General features: G+C 39.4%; 2 protein-coding genes across 3 annotated transcripts; both read left to right on the forward strand.

The window, feature by feature from the left end:
- Positions 1 to 220: 220 nt before the first annotated feature.
- Amt (Ammonium transporter) lies at positions 221 to 22045 on the forward strand. 2 transcript variants are annotated; one of them, XM_069507934.1, is made up of 12 exons: positions 221 to 754; positions 4722 to 4808; positions 5629 to 5827; positions 6267 to 6412; positions 7041 to 7204; positions 10091 to 10176; positions 11064 to 11155; positions 12383 to 12532; positions 13700 to 13777; positions 19446 to 19786; positions 20741 to 20860; positions 21232 to 22045. In XM_069507934.1, exons 1-12 carry the CDS (start codon positions 607 to 609, stop codon positions 21679 to 21681), a joined length of 2061 nt encoding a protein of 686 aa, XP_069364035.1. In that variant the 5' UTR covers positions 221 to 606; the 3' UTR covers positions 21682 to 22045. The 2 variants fall into 2 exon arrangements, with proteins under 2 accessions (XP_069364035.1, XP_069364036.1); XM_069507935.1 differs by having other exon boundaries at positions 222 to 754; positions 11064 to 11146.
- On the forward strand, positions 14433 to 16042 carry LOC138404289 (uncharacterized). The gene is made up of 2 exons (XM_069507983.1): positions 14433 to 14522; positions 14602 to 16042. Exon 2 carries the CDS (start codon positions 14685 to 14687, stop codon positions 15819 to 15821), a length of 1137 nt encoding a protein of 378 aa, XP_069364084.1. The 5' UTR covers positions 14433 to 14522; positions 14602 to 14684; the 3' UTR covers positions 15822 to 16042.
- Positions 22046 to 22185: the final 140 nt, after the last annotated feature.

Genomic DNA, 22185 nt, shown 5'->3' on the forward strand with positions numbered 1-22185 from the left:
TACCTATAGTCGTGTGAGATATTACATATAATATTAACATAGGTTTAAAAGACAATTTCATTTTACAGTCTTTCAGCGAAACCTTGAAAAACGAGGTTCTAAAATTGCTTGAACTTGAACCTAAGTACTTCATAAAGATAGTCAGTGCTACGAGTTCTTCATTTATTAACGATATTTTGAAACGGACGATCGTGTTGTGCGTTGAAAAAAATTACACAAAGTGATGAAAATTGTGATCTACATTACCTAATACTTATTATAAAAATTTAAATCTAAATAGATAAAATTAAATAACATTGTGATAAATTAAATTAACTTTATTATGTGTTTATTATTAAACTCGAAAAAATTAACTAAATAAGTAGGTATATGGAAGTAGTCAATAAATAATTAAGAAAATAAATAAAAGAAGAAAAATTAAATAAATTAAACTACAATATGACGTGACCAGCAAATAACGAATATTTAATTTTAAATAATAAACTTTTTCAGTAAAGAGGTACTTTAAAATTATCTAAGCACAATGCTAAATAAATATACTTACCTAATATAATAAATTTTAAATAATTATTAATTAAGTAGGTATTTATTTATTCAAAATCAAAAATGGACGGAAACTGGTCCTACCACATTGGACTGCGGTCTCCAAACCTGACCAACACTACAGTGCAACTACAAGAAAACTTCGAAATCGACCTGGAAGACACTAACTGGATCTTGACGTCATCCTTCATCATATTTACTATGCAAACAGGTAAAGGTTACATAACTTTTTGTACTAACTGATACCCGGCGTGTACTACTACCCTAAAAAATATTGCCTAATGTAATTTTTTCCTCGCATTATTGCCTTTCTAATGCACCCGATTTAGGACACATCCTTTGGATGCTTTCAAAGTCTATAACGGAGATAGGTAGACATTTTATGCGTTTTATATATTAAGATTTGAAAAGCCAAAATGGACGGAAACTGGTCCTACCACATTGGACTGCGATCCCCAAATCTGACCAACACTACAAGAAAACTTCGAAATCGACCTGGAAGACACTACCTGGTAAATAATCTTCATCATCATCACCAACCGATAGACGGTTTCCCTTAAGTGTGCTATAAGACCTACCTACCGAATTTCATAATTCTAGGGTGACCTAGAGAGGACCTGGAGAGTGACATAGGCTACTTTTTATCCCGGAAAATCAACGAGTTCCCACGGGATTTTTAAAAACCTAATTTCACGCGGACGAAGTCGCGGGCATCAGCTAGTATCAAAATAATTACCTCATATTGAGTTTATGAACTTATAGTTATTTCAACTGTACCTACCATAACTGAATCACACGTTTTTAAAATGTTTGTCTGTCTGTAGTAGGTAGAGAATTAACCAAGGAATAACCATAGGCTACTTTTTAACCGACTTTCAAAAAGGAGGTACAACAAAAAAAAAACAAAGGTATGAATTAAGATATATCAAGACTCTAGCACCGATTAACGTTTAGGAAAGTAGATTGTACTGAGAAGAGTCAGTAAGAAACTCAGTGTTATGTTGTACGATGGTACAGAACCTTTCGAGTGCGAGTCCGACACACACTTGGCCGGCTTTTGAATGTAGGCGTACCGTACTTTGAGGTGAAATAGAATAGAATAGAATATATTTTAGAATAGAATATATTTTTATTCAAGTAGACTTATTACAAGTGCTTTTGAATCGTCAACTAGTTTAATTTACCACTGGTTCGGAATGCCGTTCCTACCGAGAAGACCCAGCAAGAAACTCGGCGGTTTCTCTTTTCAAGTGATAAATTTACAATATTATTATACATTTTACTTCAGAAGCAGGATAAAATGATAAGTATGATTATTAAGTCCAAGGTAATCTACTATGTAAGCTCTTTATACCTCACCCAATTAGATTAAGAAAGGATCTTTCCTTAAAATTTTGCAATATTTATATGTGGTAGGTAGTTGTATTGTTACACTAGCTGATGCCCTCGGCTTCGCCCGCATGGACTACAGAAATTTCAACCTCCTAATTCACTCCCTCAGGGGTTGAATTTTCAAAAATCCTTTCTTAGCGGATGCCTACGTCATAATAGCTATCTGCATGCCAAATTTCAGCCCGATGCATCCAGTAGTTTGAGCTGTGCGTTGATATATCAGTCAGTCAGTCAGTCACCTTTTCCTTTTAAGTATCTATTTAGATTTTGTACAGGCAATAGTTATTTTCGATTCATTCAAACATAGTAAACTTTACAATACAGTGATTAGTAAAACAATTGTAGAGTTTACACACTTTTGAAACATTTAAAGCGCAATCTTGATTTTACAGTCACTTAAAATCATCTTAAATTACACTTTAACGTTGTAAAGTATTTTTTCCCCTCCAACTAAGCGTCAAGCTTGTGCTAGGAGTAGGTACGACAATAGTGCAACGGGCGGGGTTTGAACCGGCGACCTTTATGGTTTTTTAGTCCACTTCTTGAGTGACTGCTTTACATTTTACAAATAAAAAACAGCGAGATATTGCTGAGTTTAGAAGTTTTCAACTCATTCAAAATTTAGTATTGAATCAACGGTACTTAGTTTATACATTTTAACGTTGTGTAATAAAACTTTGATGTAAATTAGAATAAAGTAAAATATTGGTAATAAGCTGTGATAGCCTAGTTTTTATTCAAAATAGGTAATTAATAACTCTTTTTGATGGTCAGGATGTTGGATTTCTAAGATATAGTGGCGATAATTATTACGCAAACTTAAAACTAAAGCTACGAGGGTTCCAAACGCGCCCAGGTCTAGTCTTAGTGGTTAGGACGTCCGCTTTCTAATCGGAGGTCGGGGGTTCGATCCCGGGCACGCACCTCTAACTTTTCGGAGTTATGTGCGTTTTAAGTAATTAAATATCACTTGCTTTAACGGTGAAGGGAAACATCGTGAGGAAACCTGCATGCCTAAGAGTTCTCCATAATGTTCTCAAAGGTGTGTGAAGTCTACCAATCCGCACATGGCCAGCGTGGTAGACTATGGCCAAAAACCCTTCTCACTCTGAGAGGAGACCCGTGCTCTGTAGTGAGCCGGTGATGGGTTAATCATGATGATGATGATGAAACATTTGTAAAGTTTAGACACTTTCGAAACATTAAGATACCTACCTACTTACTGCAGTCTCGATTTTACATTTACATAAAATACACTTTGTAAATAAATTATTTACATTTACATTTGGCATTCTTAATTGATAAGTACCTAATTATAATACTAACACTTTCCCGCGACTTCGTCCGTAAAATTTCTGGTTTCTCATGAGATCTAAAATTTTCCCGCTGCAAAAGGCCTCACTTACCTACTCACTCAAGTCTCACCTTAAGTTATTTACAAGGGGTTTGCAATCTAGGATTTGTATGACTTCTTAATTTTTTATTATATTCGACTTTTATTTGAGGTCAGGTATTGTTCAGTTAGAATTAAGTATTTTGTTTTTATATCTACTGGCATTACTTTACAATAATCTTAATCTATATATATAAAAGGAAAAGGTGATTGACTGACTGACTGACTGATCTATCAACGCACAGCTCAAACTACTGGACGGATCGCGCTGAAATTCGGCATGCAGATAGCTATTATGACGTAGGCATCCGCTAAGAGAGGATTTTTGAAAATTCAACCCCTAAGAGGGTGAAATAGGGGTTTGAATTTTGTGTAGCCCACGCGGACCAAAGCTAGTTAAACAACAAATGGTAATCGTTTCTGTATTGCTCGTAAATTTTTTAGGTAGTTACCTACCATTGTTTAAAAAGACGTACCTAGTTGTAGTTGGTATATTTGATTTATATGCGTTTTATATATGCTTTTTATATGTGAGGCCATAGCTACTCAGTCCATGTGATTGATGAGCTATTAAATTAATTATATTATAATTGATTCACCCAACTAGTGCTTTGTACATCATGATAGTGCTGAGAATGAGAATGGAGTTTTATTTTTGACTAAGTAGTATTAACTAGCTTATGCCCGCGACTTCGTCCGCGTCGACTACAAAAAATTTAAACCCTTATTTTACACCTTTAGGGTTGATCTTTAACTATGAGATTTAAAGATCATACTGCTAATTGCAAAAATATTAACTACAAAACTTCTTTATAGACACTTCAAAACTGACAGACTTTCATACAAACTTCAAACCCCTATTTCACCCCCTTAGGGGTTGAGTTTTCAAAAATCCTTTCTTAGCGAATGCCTACGTCATAATAGCTATCTGCATGCCAAATTTCAGCCCGATCTGTCCAGTAGTTTGAGCTGTGCGTAGAAAGATCAGTCAGTCAGTCACCTTTTCCTTTTATATATTTAGATTCCTATTCCTTTTCACGGCCCATCCGTTTAACCGATTTTGATGAAATTTGGTATAGAGATAGCTTACATCCCGGGGAAGGACAATAGATTACTTTTGATCCCGGAAAATTAAAGAGTTCCCAAGGGATTTTTAAAAACCTAAATTCACGCGGACGTAGTCGCGGGCATCTTCTAGTAATGAATAAAAAATTTAAAAAAAAACCCCTCCTCATTCTGAAAGGAGACCTGTGGTCAGTAGTGCGCCAGTGATGGGTTGATCATGATGATGATGATGATGATGATGATGATGATGATGATGATGATGATGATGATGATGATGATGATGATGATGATGATGATGATGATGATGACATTTATGCTTATTTTTAAGGTTTCGGCATGCTGGAATCCGGCTGCGTGTCAATCAAAAATGAAGCTAATATAATGATGAAGAATTTGGCCGACATCTCACTTGGCGGTAAGTGTCCAGGATATTAAGCTATAATAGGTAGGGTAGGTATATATATTTATTCAAATATTTTGATTTAAGTAATTATTGAATTAAAATGTCTCGGGTCACTGCCCCCCCCCCCCCCTACGGCGTGGCATTGACCCCGAGTGGCCTACTTACGCAACCTTCGTTGACCTATAGCGTCAGTCAGATGTTTTATTTGCAATATATCGTAAACTTTTATAAAATTATAGGATTTTATTTTGCGTTTTTTTGTGGTATCATATCACTCAGTAATCATCAGTACCTGTTTTCGTTCTGGTTACACTCTGTATAATAAAAAATATTGTAATCAGGGTTCCGTACCAGAAGGGTGCTAACGGGACCCTATTACCAAGCCCCCGCTGTCTGACCGTATGTCTGTACGCTTAGTACAAGATTTTATGTCTCACCAATATTGATAGTATTCGAGTGTCGAAACATTTCCGCGTATAGTAAACTGGATCTTAACTGCCTTGTTGTAAAGCTCATGTTTGTCTACACATCTACAGGCAGCGCTCCAAGCGGAAATGTTGCAAAATTAAAATCAGTGGCATTGAATTTTCGACTTCAATCCAAGGCTATTTAGATCCATTTTACTTTGACGTTATTGTGTTTCGACTCTCGAATTAGAGCAACGTTGGTGAGACGTAAAATTTTATACTACGCGTACTGTCTGTCTGTCTGTCAGCGCGCTGTATCTCATGAACGTAAAGCTGGAGACTGACTTGTAAGCTGTGGACTGATCTCTACCGATTGTTTGTAAATTGTAATGTATTATTCGAGGCGATCTTTTTCTTATCATCAGGTCTAACCTACTGGATCTTCGGCTACGGGATGTCCTTCGGCGAAGGCCCACTCTCGAACTCCTTCATCGGCGTGGGCAACTTCCTAGTGGACCCACCGGTGGGCGACCCGCTCATGGGGCCGGTGTTCGCGTCGTTCCTCTTCCAGCTGTCATTCGCGACCACCGCCACCACCATCGTCAGTGGGGCCATGGCCGAGAGGTACCCCCCCCCCATCACCTTTTTTCCCACCAGAGTGAACTAGAGTGAGAGAACTCTCAGTTTGTCTCTCGGTCTGTCAAGAAACCTACAGGGTACTTCCCGTTGACCTAGAATCATGAAATTTGGCAGGTAGGTAGGTCTTATAGCTGACATTCGGGGAAAAATCTGAAAACCGTAAATTTGTGATTACATCACACAAAAAAAATTAAATTGTCGTCATGAACTGATAATTAGTGTTTTAAATTTTGAAGTAAGATAACTATATCAAGTGGGGTATCATAAGAAAGGTCTTCATCTGTACATTCTAAAACAGATTTTTATTTATTTCTAAGCATCATAGTTTTTGAATTATCGTGCAAAATGACGAAAAAATACGACTGTAGTACGGAACCCTCGTTGCGCGAGCCTGACTCGCACTTGGCTGGTTTTTTGATTTCAGATGTAACTTCAAAGCCTACTGCCTTTTCTCGTTTCTCAACACAATAGTGTACTGCGTGCCAGCGGGCTGGGTGTGGGGCAAACACGGCTTCTTGAACAAGCTGGGCGCGGTGGACATCGCCGGCTCTGGCCCTGTACATTTGGTCGGTGAGTGCTCTTCTATATTTATGATAACCTGGTAGCATATAAGCCTAGTCTTCTTATTAGTTGTAACACTCTTGGTAGAACGGTTGGGGTTATCATGAAGGGACGGTCTTTGACTTAGGCTGCACACTTGTCCGAAAGGGCGGCCCACTCTGCCGCTGCACGCTATCTGCTATATTTATTACTAGCCCGCGACTTCGTTCGCGTGGAATTAGGTTTTAAAAATTCTGCGAGAACTCTTTGATTTTCCGGGATAAAAAATAGCATATGTCACTCTTCAGGTCTTTAACTATACCCATGCGTAAAAGTTGCGTCGATCCGTTGCTCCGTTGAGACGTGATTGAAGGACAAACCAACAATCGGGAAATCGGAGTATGAGGCGGTAGGAAGCCCCGCACACCCGCACATCACCCACGCTTGCCCGCACCGGGTTAGCATGGGGGCTGTGCGGGTGAGCGGGGCGTCCCTACCCCCATTGTTACCTCGATCTGTCGCGTACAATACAATAGAGGATCTCCATCGGTTTACAACCTGTTTACCCAGGTGATGGCATTATAAGTACAAGGTCACTGCGATTCCTGATCATACTTCATTAAACCGTCACTAAAATAGAAGAGCCGTTTGTCCATAGGCGGGGCTTCAGCGTTCGCCTCAGCTCTGATGCTGGGCCCACGCCTGGGTCGCTACGCGCGAGGTACTGCGCCTCTACCTCTGGGCAATCCAGTCAACGCGGTGATGGGAACCTTCGTGCTGTGGTGGGGATGGCTGGCGTTCAACTCGGGCAGCACCTATGGAGTGAGTATCAGTCTTACTGATTTTATTTAACCACAACTTCACGGTTTTCGGATTTTTCCCTTGCCATCACCTGCTGGACGGGATCGTTCGTGAGGAGGAGGGTCCGGTCTACTTTCAGGACCTCGTTGCATCAGCGGAAAGCTTCGGTAAGCTATAGGAGTTCGCGCACCACTGGCACAAGAGGCGGAACAGCTCGGACCGTGATCATGGATCAGTGGGTGTTTGAGGAAGGATCCGGACCGCGGGGCACGCGGGGATCTGCGTTTTTGTGCACGTCTGCCCCAGAAAGGGGAGAAAGCCTCAAAGGAAAGGATAGAAAGAATTTGTAAGGAGTCAAGAAGGCGCCCCGGGAAAGAGCCACCGACCAAGTACCTACCGAACGGGCGCCCTCCCGCGTTTCAGCCCATATACGTAACCACGAGGTTGGTGGGGCCATGGGAGGTGGTGGGTTTTCTTGTGCCATAAATTCTATTTTTCAGCTCTTTTTAAGGTTCCTTATCTCCAGAGAAAAAAGAAACATTATACAGGAGCAGGAAGCCACTGGATTCAGGCGACGCAAGACCGTGGCGTGTGGAATTCTCTACAAAACACCTATGTCCAGCAGTGGACGTCTATTGATTGATAATGATGATGATGATGATGAAGAGATGGCAATCTGGGTATGAGGCGGGAGGACGCCCCGCACACCCGCACGTCACCCGCGCTCGGTTGCACCGGGTTGGCGCGGGGGCTGTGCGGATGTGCGGGGCGTTCCCTCCCCGATTGCCATCTCGACCTGTCACGCACTATATAGTCCGTACAAAATGACTCCTCACGCGGCATTTTAACTCTATAGGTCAATTACTGTCATGTCAAAATTACGGTTCACCTTTAAACTAAGGATTAAAATCGTACTTTTGACACAAAAAGTTAAAATGGCGCGTGAGGAGTCAAATTTTACGCTTTATACCTACGTTGATATGTCAGTCAGTTTATCCTTTTATCTAGATAAATCCACAGTTTAGTAGATAATCAGAAGTTTGAATCCATAATTGCTAAAATTAGTTTTAAATCGAGCTGATTACCCACAAATTGTACGTAATCGGCCGCCATTTTAAACATTTACCGCTAAAAACAAAATGGCTGCAATTTACCAGCACGCTAGTGAACCTAATTGTCACTTAATTGATCTTGTTAGATAGTTAAGTCTGTTGAAATTCCCCACAGAATCTCTACAGAGTATAAAATAAAGTCGCTTCCCGCGTCTGTATATATGTATGTATGTATGAACGCGTAGATCTTTTAAACTACGCAACGGATTTTAATGCGGTTTTCACCAATAGATAGAGTGATTCAAGAGGAAGGCTTATAGGTATAGTTCAATTCTCAAAAATTAGAGATCCGTAGAGAAATTGAAATAATGTGAATTAGGTCGGAAAAAATCCTCTCATTTGAGAGTTTCCGAGGCAATGACACCTCAATGACACCACATTAGTATCTACATTGCACCCATGCGAAGCCAGGGCGGGTCGCTAGTCTAAATATATAAAAGGAAAAGATGACTGACTGACTGGCTGACTGACTGATCTATCAACGCACAGCTCAAACTACTGGACGGATTGGGTTGAAATTTGGCATGCAGATAGCTATTATGACGTAGGCATCCGCTAAGAAAGGATTTTTAAAAATTCAACGCACTGTGAGAAAATGTAAACAGCGAATCAACCAATCAAAGGGCAGAATTTTTTGACGATTACGATAACGATGAATACGTTTTTCCTACACAATCGGGGGGCTGATTTGATCACGTAGAGAAACTCCGCACATAGCTCTCTCCATCGCCCGCTGAGTGAATCTGAGCTTTCTTATGAGGCCCATAGTTAGCGACCATGTCTCGGATCCATATGTCATCACTGGTAACACGCACTGTTCGAAGACTTTGGTCTTCAATCCGAATCCGCAGATCTGAAAATAACATCTCTCCTAGAAACTTTTATATTTATACTACAACCTTCTTTTCCTACTTTTCCTTATTTTTTCTACAACCGCACTGCGCGCCACCGTAACGAATTTCACCCTCACCACCTGGGTGTCTGGTGCACTGCGACCGTCCGCTGTGACAGATCCTTCTTTCCACGCACATGCAAATTACTGTGGAACCAACTCCCATCAGCGGTGTTCCCACTAGATTACAACATTGGGTTATTCAAGGGGCGGACCAACAAATTCCTAAAAGGCCGGCAACGCATCGGCGGTTCCTCTGGTGCTGCAAATGTTCATGGTAATCACTTAACATCAGGTGACCCGCCTGCTTGATTGCTCGCTAGGTATATCTATTAAAAAAAAAACCTACCAACCATTAATTTTAAGTTTGTTTGTACCTTAGGCATAAGATGAATAAACTAGTTTTATTTCTTTCTTTCAAACTTTAATTTTTAAACTTAACCGCGTTGCTAAATGCTAACCTATAATTTTCAAACTTACCCGCGTTGCTAAATGCTAACCTATAATTTTCAAACTTAACCGCGTTGCTAAATGCTAACCTATAATTTTCAAACTTACCCGCGTTGCTAAATGCTAACCTATAATTTTCAAACTTACCCGCGGTGCTAAATGCTAACCTATAATTTTCAAACTTACCCGCGTTGCTAAATGCTAACCTATAATTTTCAAACTTACCCGCGTTGCTAAATGCTAACCTATAATTTTCAAACTTACCCGCGTTGCTAAATGCTAACCTATAATTTTCAAACTTACCCGCGTTGCTAAATGCTAACCTATAATTTTAAAACTTACCCGCGTTGCTAAATGCTAACCTATAATTTTCAAACTTACCCGCGTTGCTAAATGCTAACCTATAATTTTCAAAGTTACCCGCGTTGCTAAATGATAACCTATAATTTTCAGGTAAGCGGCGCGAAATGGCAGTACGCAGCGCGGGCGGCTGTCATGACCATGATGGGATCTTTCGGAGGTGGCTGCTTCGGCCTTCTGTAAGTATCCTATCTATTTGACATTTTTTATTGAAAATCTAGCCTTATCTTATCTATATCCTATCCGCGGATGTTTTTTTTAGGGTTCCGTACCTCAAAAGGAAAAACGAAACCCTTAAAGGATCACTTTGTTGTCCGTGTCTGTCTGTCGGTCTGTCTGTCTGTCGTTCTGTCAAGAAACCTACAGGGTACTTCCCGTTGACCTAGAATTATGAAATTTGGCAAGAAGTAGGTTTTATAGCAGATATTAGGGGAAAAATCTGCGCAAAAAAGCAAGCTTCCTTGTTTTTGCTTGACATTTAAGATTTTAACATAAGACAACAGATAGATGCTCGTGCTATTTCACTCACAATTCGCGCGTACAAAACATGACGCGTAGGCAACAACCAATAGCAGACGAATGGACGCTATGATTGGTTGAGATTTTCGCGCCATTCAAAAATAAAATAAAAGTTATAAACGTGGTAGTACAGTACGCGAGCGAAAGTAATGTACATCGGCCTCTGGAATGCCATTTCGGCTTTGTAGAGCGTTGTCTTTGTCACTCATATCTATATGACGTTTTGTCGGTCTCAACGACAGAGACAATGCTCTACAAATATGCTATCTCTAAAGGTCGATGTACATTACTTCCGGCCGCGTACTGTACTTTTTTTATTTTTATTCAGATACAAGTTAGCCCTTGACTACAATCTCACCTGGTGGTAAGTGATGATGCAGTCTAAGATGATAGCGGGCTAACCTGGAAGGGGTATGGCAGTTTTTATTAAACCCATACCCCTTTGGTTTCTACACGGCATCGTACCGGAACGCTAAATCGCTTGGCGGCACGGCTTTGCCGGTACATTTTCACCTCTTTTCATAATAGTTAACCATTTTTATTACAGATACAGTTTAATCAAAAACAAAGGGCGCGCAGATGTCATGGAACTTATAAACAGCATCCTTGGATCCCTAGTATCTATTACAGGTACCTACAGTTACAGTAGCCGGTAGGAACGAACTTTAGAAAGAGATTTCGACTTTGTAGAGCGTTGTCTCTGTCACTCGTAGTATCTACTAGCTGATGCCCGCGACCTCCCGTGTCTTCTTGTTATTGTTTATGCTCTTATTTTAATGCCATCAAATTATGTCTTGGATTTAGGTTTTCAAAAATCCCGTGGGAAATCTTTGATTTTCCGGGATAACCTATGTCCTTACTCCTTACCCGGGATGCAAGCTATCTCTGTACCTAATTTCAGTGCATTGATGACGCACTTTGGCCAAAAACCCATTGACGAATGGGCCTTTCCCTTTCAAACACCTATTTCACCCAGGGGTTGAAATTTCAAGAATCCTTTCTTAGCGGATGCCTACGTCATAATGCATGCCAAACAGAGCGATCCGTCCAGTAGTTTGAGCTGTGCGTTGATAGATCAGTCAGTCAGTCACCTTTTCCTTTTATATATTATTTAGACTAGCTAATGCCCGCGACTTCGTCCGCGTGGAATTAGGTTTTTAAAAATCCTGTGGGAACTCTTCAATTTTTCGGGATGAAAAATAGCCTATGTCCTTTCCCGGGATGTAAGCTAACTCTGTACCAAATTTCATCAAAATCGGTTGAACTGTTGGGCCGTGAAAAGCTAGCAGACAGACAGACAGACACACTTTCGCATTTATAATATTAGTATGGATCTAAGATAAATTTTTCGTGAATCGTCACGTCCATACCATTTTATTTATTTATTTTATTTTATTTTTATTATTCACTAGCTTATGCTCGCGACTTCGTCCGCGTGGACTACAGAAATTTCAAGCCCCTATATCACCCCCTTAGAGGTTGAATTTTCAAAAATCCTTTCTTAGCGGATGCCTACGTCATAATAGCTATCTGCATGCCAAATTTCAGCCCGATCCGTCCAGTAGTTTGAGCTGTGCGTTGATAGATCAGTCAGTCAGTCAGTCAGTCAGTCACCTTTTCCTTTTATATATATAGACTAGCTTATGCTCGCGACTTCGTCCGCGTGTACTACAGAAATTTCAAGCCCCTATATCACCCCCTTAGGGGTTGAATTTTCAAAAATCCTTTCTTAGCGGGTGCCTACGTCATAATGCATGCCAAATAGACCGATCCGTCCAGTAGTTTGAGCTGTGCGTTGATAGATCAGTCAGTCAGTCACCTTTTCCTGCGGTTAGCCTAAGTAAATTAATTAATAGATTTTTTCAGCTGGCTGTTTCCTTTTCCGCGCATGGGAGTCTCTCGTGATAGGCATGATAGGCGCCGCCATAGCGTCGGCGGCCGCGCCCATGTTTGACAAGATGAAAGTCGACGACCCCGTCGGAGCCTCTGCGGTGCATGGCGCTTGCGGACTGTGGGGTATGCTTTTTTTAGGGCTCCGTACCTCAATAGGAAAAACGGAACCCTTATAGGATCACTTTGTTGTCTGTCTGTCTATCTGTCAAGAAACCAATAGGGTACTTCCCGTTGACCTAGAATCATGAAATTTGGCAGGAAGGTAGGTCTTATAGCTGACATTTGGGGAAAAATCTAAAAATCGTGAATTTGTAGTTACACACAAAAAAATTAAATTGTGGTCATGAATGAAAAATTTGTATTTTCAATTCTCTAAGTAAGATAACTATATCAAGTGGGGTATCATATGAAAGGTCTTCACCTGTGCATTCTAAAACAAATTTTTATTTGTTTTTATGCATCCTAGTTTTTGAATTATCCTGCAAAATGTCGAAAAAATACGACTGTAGTACGGAACCCTCATTGCGCGAGCCTGACTCGCACTTGGGTTTTTTTTTTTCTAGGAGGAAAAATCCCTAACGGACTTCTGTCTATCGACAGGGTGTGTCCGACTCGCACGGACTAAACGACCTCTCCCTCTGCGAGATCAGCACGGAACCGTATTTCATTACTTCGTGCTGACCCTCTGGTTGCTCTCTCTCCTTTTATTCTTGCTTTTCTCTGTCCTCCCTTCTCATCATTATGGCCCTCAGCATCTGACCGTATCTGTGCCACTGATTGACACCATACGGGCTACCATGGGGTATGCCTGCCTACATTTATGTTAGCCTGGTACCCAAAGGCTTATACGAGTATCACCATCATCATCGTCAACCAATAGACGTCCACTGCTGGACATAGGTCTCTTGTAAGGACTTCCACAGTGCCTAGCCTACATTTATGTTAGCCTGGTACCCAAACTCGTATCAAAGGCTGATATCACCATATTTTTATAATTTTTATGATATTGTCCTACACTTCAAGGAAATTTCTAAATAATTTTAAATACATACTTATTAAAAATTGCAAAACCGGCAGGATTCGAGCCTGCGTCTTCTGGGTTCGCGACCGACGCCTTGACCGCTAGGCCACAGTTTCGCTTACTGCCAGTGACTAACTATTTCCTAATTAAACTTAAGAAGACAAATTATAACCGCGAGCTAACTTACAACAGCGCCATCTATTAACATGAAAATAAACTAAACTATTAATTTGGTTTTGCGCATGAAAATAAACATTCTGGATTTCCAGGTGTCATTGCAGTGGGATTGTTCGCAGACAATCCGATACCAATGGATACTACCAACGGAAGATCTGGACTCTTCAAAGGTACCTTCGAGCTTTAAATACCTTCAATTCAAGGCAAGAGTGAATAGCCATCTTCCTAGGCCTTCCTCAAGGCTAGGCATTGCTCTGTTTCTCAGACGTGAAACTTGCAAAAGTGTGTTTTTTTCGGGATAAAAGTAGCCTATGTAAGTACTTCCCGGGATGCAAGCTATCTCTGTACCAAATTTCATTAAAATTGGTTGAACAGATAGGCCGTGAAAAGCTAGCAGATAGACAGACAGAGAGACACACTTTCGCATCAGTACCCTTATTATAAATGCGAAAGTGTGTTTGTTTGTTGGTTTATTGATTTGTCCTTCAATGACGTCGCAACGGAGCAACGGATCGACGCGAGTTCAGGATCTGGAAAGTGACAAAGGTTACTTTTTATCCCAGAAAATCAAAGAGTTCCACGGGTTTTTTAAAAACTTAATCTACGTAGACGAATTCGCGGGTTTCAAAAAAATTAAAGTAAGTACCTATAAATGACCTTAGGAAGCCCATTTATTTCTCTTCATTTATTTGTCTATGTCAATGTCATCACTTATCTATGTCTATGATCACATAATTTGAATCTGCCGCGCATTGACCCGAGAGAGCTGTCAAGTGTCAACTGTCAGGTTGTTATTTTATTAAAACGTTAGCTGTGCGATGTGAATTCGAATTATAATATAAAATTAGAATTTAAAGTTTAAACAATACCTAATAACAGTGAAATAATAGCTTCAATTGTTGTTTCTCTTTACAGGTAAGATAATCTTTAACAACTTATGTGTTTGGTTCTTGTAAAATGTCAGGGCGTTAATAAAACATAATACTCTTTACAGAGCAACGCAAGATCTTTTATTTCACAAGAGTGTTTATAAACACATTATAAAACAACAATTCTATAGCTATTTTTTGCAAGAACATGGAGAAGTTAAGATTGGAATTTGTTGTAAAAAAATCGATGGATGATCCGAAATCAAATGTCATCTGCTTAACATCAATAACTAATAATAATCGTACCTTCTTAATGCCGGAAGAATTCCAACCAGCAAAACTGCACGACACATTGATAAAAACTCAAACATTTCAAAAAGTAAAAACCACACTACAAAAGAGAAATGATAGAAGACAAGTTTGGTTTACACTAACACCAGAGATATGTGGTACCTACATAGATGAAGATGGAAACATGCAGTTTAAAGGATATTTGCTAGAGGAATCAACACAAGAAACGCGGACACTGCCCTCTACTTCTGGAATTTCAGAAGAGGCTTTGACGAGAATCTTAGAGAATTTTGCTGAAAAAAAGAATTCATCGAAGTCCGACAATATAAAAAAGCTGACAGAAAAAATTGTATTAGAGAAATTCAATAATAAGATGTCAAATGTATCACAATGGATGGCTATTTTTGAATCAGAATGTATTCGTGTTGGTATAGAAGAAGACACTAAGAAAATTGAGGCCTTGAGATTATTCTTAGAAGATTCATGCCTCGATTGGTACAGTTCAAGACTCATAAAATGTACAGTAAACTCGGAATGGTCAACGTGGAAGGAAAACTTCTGTGAAACTTACGCAGACAGGGGATGGTCGCCAGTGAGATATGCAATGCTATTCAAATATAGACAAGGATCATTACTGGAATATGCTTTGAAAAAGGAAAAACTTTTATTAGAAGTTAATAAATCAATGGATAATACCACGTTAATTGATTTAATTGCCACCGGGCTCCCAAATTTTATTGCAGACAAAATCAATAGAACTAGCTTAAAGGAGACTAAGGATTTGTTTAATAATATCAGGGGCTTGGAACATCTAGTGAATAAAAAGAATTCGGGAATAAAAATGAAAGGTTTAGAAAATAAAATTAAAGACCGAGATGGAAGTTACAAACCATGCAGAATTTGTGAGAAAGAAAACAAAGGCAACCGGTATCACTCCGAATCTTTGTGTTGGTATAAAAACAAAAATAATGATAAACAAAAAAGAGATCAGATAAAAACAGTTAATAATTCAGAGTTAGAAACAGAATTAAACGAAATAAATCCAAAAAACTAGTGATCCCGCCATTAATCAAAATTAAATTGTTATTAAATGATTCCTTAGAAATAACAGGGATTTATGACTCTGGATCAAACGTTTCTTTAATAAATTCTAGATTACTATCTTTGAAACCTAATAACAATAATATTGCAATTGAAAATGCAAACTTAAAAACGATTAATGGCGTGAAAAAAACTAAAGGAATAGTAACATTAAAGATAAAGATTTTTGAAATGGAAAAAAAGCTAATGTTTTTGTGATTGATGAAGAAAACTTTGATTATGACTTTTTAGTTGGTCTGGACTGCATAAAAGAATTTCATCTGATTCAAAATGAGAAGTTAGAAATTACTCAGGGTACAATCAACCTCAAAATAGATAATAATAAAGAAGAAGTAAGCCTAAAAACCAAAAGAATACCATCGGACATTTCAAATAGTAAGATTGAGGAAAATTATATTAAAAATGTGGAGGTCCTGAATAAAACTAAGGATAAATATACAATAAACTTCAATGAACATGTAGAAGAGACTAGTTTCATTATTTCTGTCAATCATCTGGATGTTCAAAAGCAGGCAGAGATAGAGGATTTAATATGCAAATATAAACCTCTTTTTGCTAAGGATAAATATGATATAGGCACTGTGAAAGGCTATGAAGCACATATTGATTTATTAATTGATAAATACTGTAGTAAAAGACCTTATAGGTGCACTATTGAAGACAAAAAAGAAATTGAACAGCAAGTATCTAAGTTATTACAGGAGAACCTAATTGAAGAGTCCTGCAGTCCTTTTGCTGCGCCAGTAACACTGGCCTATAAAAAAGAAGAAGGGAAAAGATCAAGACTATGTATAGATTTTCGTGAATTAAATAAAATTGTGGTTCCTCAAGCGCAGCCGTTTCCACTTATAGAAGACTTGATGGTAAAGACTGCAAAGTGTAAATACTTCTCAACACTAGATATAAATTCAGCCTTCTGGTCCATTCCTTTGAAGATCGAAGACAGGGAAAAAACAGCATTTGTTACCCAGGATGGGCATTACCAATGGACATGCTTACCATTCGGTTTAAAAACATCACCTGCAATTTTTCAAAGAATATTGAGTAGTATTATACGGAAACACAGACTATCAGATTTCACTGTAAACTACATTGATGATATTTTGGTATTTTCTGAGACATTTTCAGACCACATCAAGCACTTATCACTTTTGCTGGAAGCAATATTAGAAGAAGGCTTTAGATTAAAATTCTCAAAATGTAACTTTGCACAAGACTCAGTAAAATATTTGGGCCATATTATCAAGAATAATACAGTCACTCCACTGAAAGATAACTTAATTGCTATAAAGAATTTCCCTGTTCCGAAAACCCAGAAAAATGTTAGACAGTTTCTAGGGAAGATAAACTTTTATGGGAAATATGTGCCAAAAATATCAATAATATTAGATCCATTACATAATTTGTTAAGAAAAGGACAAAAATTTATTTGGTCAGGAAAATGTCAAGAGTCTTTTGAGACAATAAAAAAATTACTTTGTTCGCAACCTATTTTAGCGATCTTTGACCCTAATCTCCCGATACATATATATACAGACGCTAGTATACAAGGTATCGCTGCTGTTTTGAAGCAACCTCAACACAGTGGAGAAGAAAAACCATGTGCATATTTTTCAAGAAAATTAAATGACACACAAAAAAAGAAAAAAGCCATTTATCTAGAATGTTTAGCAATAAAGGAAGCAGTAAAATACTGGCAATACTGGCTTATAGGAAAAAGATTCAAGGTTTTCACTGATCATAAACCTTTAGAGAAAATGAACATAAAGGCAAGAACAGATGAGGAACTAGGAGACTTAACGTATTACCTATCACAGTTCAACTTTGAGATAGAATACTCTCCAGGAAAATACAATGTGGAAGCAGATAGCTTAAGCAGAAATGCAGTATTAGACCCATGGGAAAATCAAGATGAAATTTTAAAAATTATAAACTTGATTCAACTAGAGGATATACAAAATGATCAAAAAAGGAATCAAGATATAAACCAGAATAAATATAAAGTAACATTAAAAGATAACATATACTATCGTAAGGATGGGAAAAGGGAAAAGATAATACTAACTGAGGAATTTAGTAAAAAATTTATACAGAAAATACATTATATGTACTGTCATATTGGGATACAACAGATGAAAAGGAAAATTAATCCATTCTATACAGCAAAAAATTTAACATATAATATCAAAAAAATTTGTGACAACTGTGAAATCTGTATAAAAAACAAATCTAGAGGGAAATATAATTTTGGACTAATGTCTCACTTAGGTCCGGCTACTTATCCTTTTGAAATAATGTCTATAGATACTATTGGTGGATTTGGTGGCTCACGTTCTACAAAGACATATTTACACCTCCTAGTAGACCACTTTTCGAGATATGCTTATATTTTGACTTCGAAAACCCAAAATGCCAATGATTTTATAAGGTTGGTCCAAAAGGTAACACGTGAAAATAAAATTGGCTTAATTTTATCTGATCAATATCCCGGCATCAATTCAAAGGATTTTAAAAATTTCTTAGACAAAGAGAATATACCTATCATCTTTACTGCAGTGAATTCACCATTTTCTAATGGTCTGAATGAAAGATTAAATCAAACACTGACAAATAAAATAAGATGTAAGATAAATGAAAGGAAAGATAAATTAGCTTGGACAACTATTGCTCATGAATGCACAAAAAAGTATAATGAAACGGAACATACTGTAACAGGATTTTCACCAAAATATCTATTGGAAGGAAAAAATGTTGATATACTACCAGAAGAATTGAAACAAGATAAAAGCCGTAATGATTTATTGAAGGATAGAAAAACCGCATTGGAAAACACTTTAAAATCGCACAATTATAATAAACAATACTTTGACAAGAACAGGAGAACATGTGAATTAAAAGTAGGAGACTTAGTATATGTTGAAAATGGTAACCGTTTGAACAGGAAAAAACTAGATGAGTTAAAAATTGGCCCGTATGAGGTCTTAGAAAAAATTTCAACCTCAGTCTACAAAATAAACACAGGACATAAGAAGTGTGAATCAAACCTATTCCACATAACAAAATTGGTTCCAGTGTTGAATTGACGACGGCTGGGGGGGGAGATATAAATGACCTTAGGAAGCCCATTTATTTCTCTTCATTTATTTGTCTATGTCAATGTCATCACTTATCTATGTCTATGATCACATAATTTGAATCTGCCGCGCATTGACCCGAGAGAGCTGTCAAGTGTCAACTGTCAGGTTGTTATTTTATTAAAACGTTAGCTGTGCGAGTGAATTTCGAATTATAATATAAAATTAGAATTTAAAGTTTAAACAATACCTAATAACAGTGAAATAATAGCTTCAATTGTTGTTTCTCTTTACAGGTAAGATAATCTTTAACAACTTATGTGTTTGGTTCTTGTAAAATGTCAGGGCGTTAATAAAACATAATACTCTTTACAGAGCAACGCAAGATCTTTTATTTCACAAGAGTGTTTATAAACACATTATATACCTATTACCTGAAAATTAAAATAGGTACGCTGAAAACATGGACTTCCCTTAACACCGACGTATGTTCATCCCAACAGGCGGCGGCTGGTACCTGTTAGGTGTGCAGTCGTTGACAGCGCTCTGCCTGGCAAGTTGGGCCGCCCTGGTGACCATGGCGCTGCTGTGGCTGATCGACCTGGTGCTGCCCATCCGCATGGAGCCCTACGAGGAGCTGCTGGGCGCGGACCTCACCGAGCACAGGATCAGACACGGCCAGGTGAGGAGTATTGCCACAACAGGGCTCTGCCTGGCGAGTTGGGCCGCCCTGGTGACCATGGCGCTGCTGTGGCTGATCGACCTGGTGCTGCCCATCCGCATGGAGCCCTACGAGGAGCTGCTGGGCGCGGACCTCACCGAGCACAGGATCAGACACGGCCAGGTGAGGAGTATTGCCACAACAGGGCTCTGCCTGGCGAGTTGGGCCGCCCTGGTGACCATGGCGCTGCTGTGGCTGATCGACCTGGTGCTGCCTATCCGCATGGAGCCCTACGAGGAGCTGCTGGGCGCGGACCTCACCGAGCACAGGATCAGACATGGCCAGGTGAGAGAGCAAAGTGGTACTTCGCGCCCGAGCACAGGCTCCGTCTCTATAAAGTGCAAGTCCGTCCACAAATGGAATACTGCTCTCACGTTTAGGCCGGAGCACCCCAGTACCAACTCCTTCCATTAATTGATCCGATCCAAAGGCGGGCTGTTCTTCGACTTGTGGACGATCCCAAACAAACCGGCTCGTTGGAAAGCTTGGAGCACCGCAGAGACGTAAGCTCTCTTTGCGAGTTCTATCGCCTATATAATGGGGAGTGCTCTGAAGAGTTGTTTGATCTCATTCCACCCTCCTTTTTCTACAACCGCACCGCACGCCACCGCAAATAATTTCACTCTCACCACCTGGTGTCTGGAGCACTTCGAACGCCCGTTGTGCCAGATCCTTTCTCCACGCACATGCATCCTGTGGAATCAACTCCCTTCGGCGGTGTTCCCATTAGATTACAACATGGGGTTATTCAAGGGGCGGACCAACAAATTCCTGAAAGGCCGGCAACGCATTGGTGGTTCCTCTGGAGATGCAAATGTTCATGGGCGGCGGTAATCACTTAACATCAGGTGACCCGCCTGCTCGTTTGCTCGTCATTTCTATTAAAAAAAAGCTAAACGGAGCGGACTGAAATCCGAAAGGTCAGCGGTTCAAACCCCACCCGTTGCACTATTGTCGTACCCACTTCTAGCACAAGCTTTACGCTTGGTTGGAGGGTGAAGGGGAATATTAGTCATGATAACCATGGGCAATATTCTTTTTTTTATTTTTTTCAAGAAGGGAATAAATGTTGTCTAGGTGGGAATATCTCGAGCGGTGTCGGCGCTACGGCCCTACCAGCGGTCCAGCAGCATCGAACGCGTCGGCAACGTCGGCGTAAATACGGGACACAGCCTTGTGGTCGACAAATTGCAAGAGGTAGGAGTTACTTTTTTAACCGACTTTCAAAAAAAAGAGTTGTGTTTTTCTACCTATATACACCGAAATCCCTGAGATTTCAGAACCGATTTGATTTATTTTTCTATCTTCTATCTTCTATATATATAAAAGAAAAGGGTGACTGACTGACTGACTGATCTATCAAAGCACAGCTTAAACTACTGATCGGATCAGGCTGAAATTTGGCATGCAGATAGCTATCATGACGTAGACGTCCGCTAAGAAAGGATTTTTGAAAATTTTACCGCTAAGGGAGTAAAATAGGGGGTTGAAATTTGTGTAGTCCACGCGGGCGAAGTCGCGAGCATAAGCTAGTATCAAATTAAATTACTTGTTATTATTTACTTCAGATACAAAAGATGCCGAAGAACAAATTCGGCGACAACCTCCAGATGTTCACCAACACAGCCTTTGTCGATGAAACCGAACGAAGCGCGTTGAAAAACAAGGGATTTCTCAATAAACGACCTGGAAACCCCCAGAACGATCTGCATCGTGCAATCGACTCTATAGCAATAGAGATTAATGGGCAGTTAAAACAAAGTTGCTCTACCACAGAGCAATGTAAAGTAGGCATGGAAAGACACCACTCTCTCTTACACGACACTCACAATAAAGTCGAAATATCAACTCCGGTACTCGAGGAGTTGAAAGGGGTGAAGTGGAAAGAGCTGTCGGCAAGCCAGCTGGAGATGCTGGATGGAATGGTTGCCGGAGAGGACCGGTTCAGACATAGGCACGATTATACAGATGCAGATAGACGGAGCGCTGTGACGGCTAACATACGGTGGATCGATTAACACCAACTCTTGTATAGAAGCAGCGGAAATCCATGAATGAACCAAATAAAATTCAAAGTCCTGACTGACTGACTTATATATCTACGCACAGCCTAAACCACTGATCCTAGAGACATGAAATTTGGAAGGTGTTCTTTGTAAAGAGTAGGCATCTACTAAGAAAGGATTTTTTGAAATTCCACCCCTAAGTGGGTTAAATCGGGGATGGAAGTTTCCAAGAATTCCGTCATTTTTGAAGTTAAATCGATAAAAATTAGTATTTAAGCTTTCGGTTAAAAATAAAAAATAAGTACATCACGATTTTTGAAAATTCTACTACCAAGGGGGTTAAATAGGGGATGAGAGTTTGTATGATAATCCGTGATTTTTCAAGTTCAGAATTTTAGGAAAGGAATTTTACGTGTTTCAGGATTTTAGGAAATTCAACCCCCAACTAGATTTTCTAAATTCCACCCGAGCGAAGCCGGGGCGGGTCAGCTAGTACTTATCTATTTTAACCGACTT

Source organism: Maniola hyperantus, chromosome 27 (assembly GCF_902806685.2).
Source record: "Maniola hyperantus chromosome 27, iAphHyp1.2, whole genome shotgun sequence".
Lineage (NCBI taxonomy): Eukaryota > Metazoa > Arthropoda > Insecta > Lepidoptera > Nymphalidae > Maniola > Maniola hyperantus.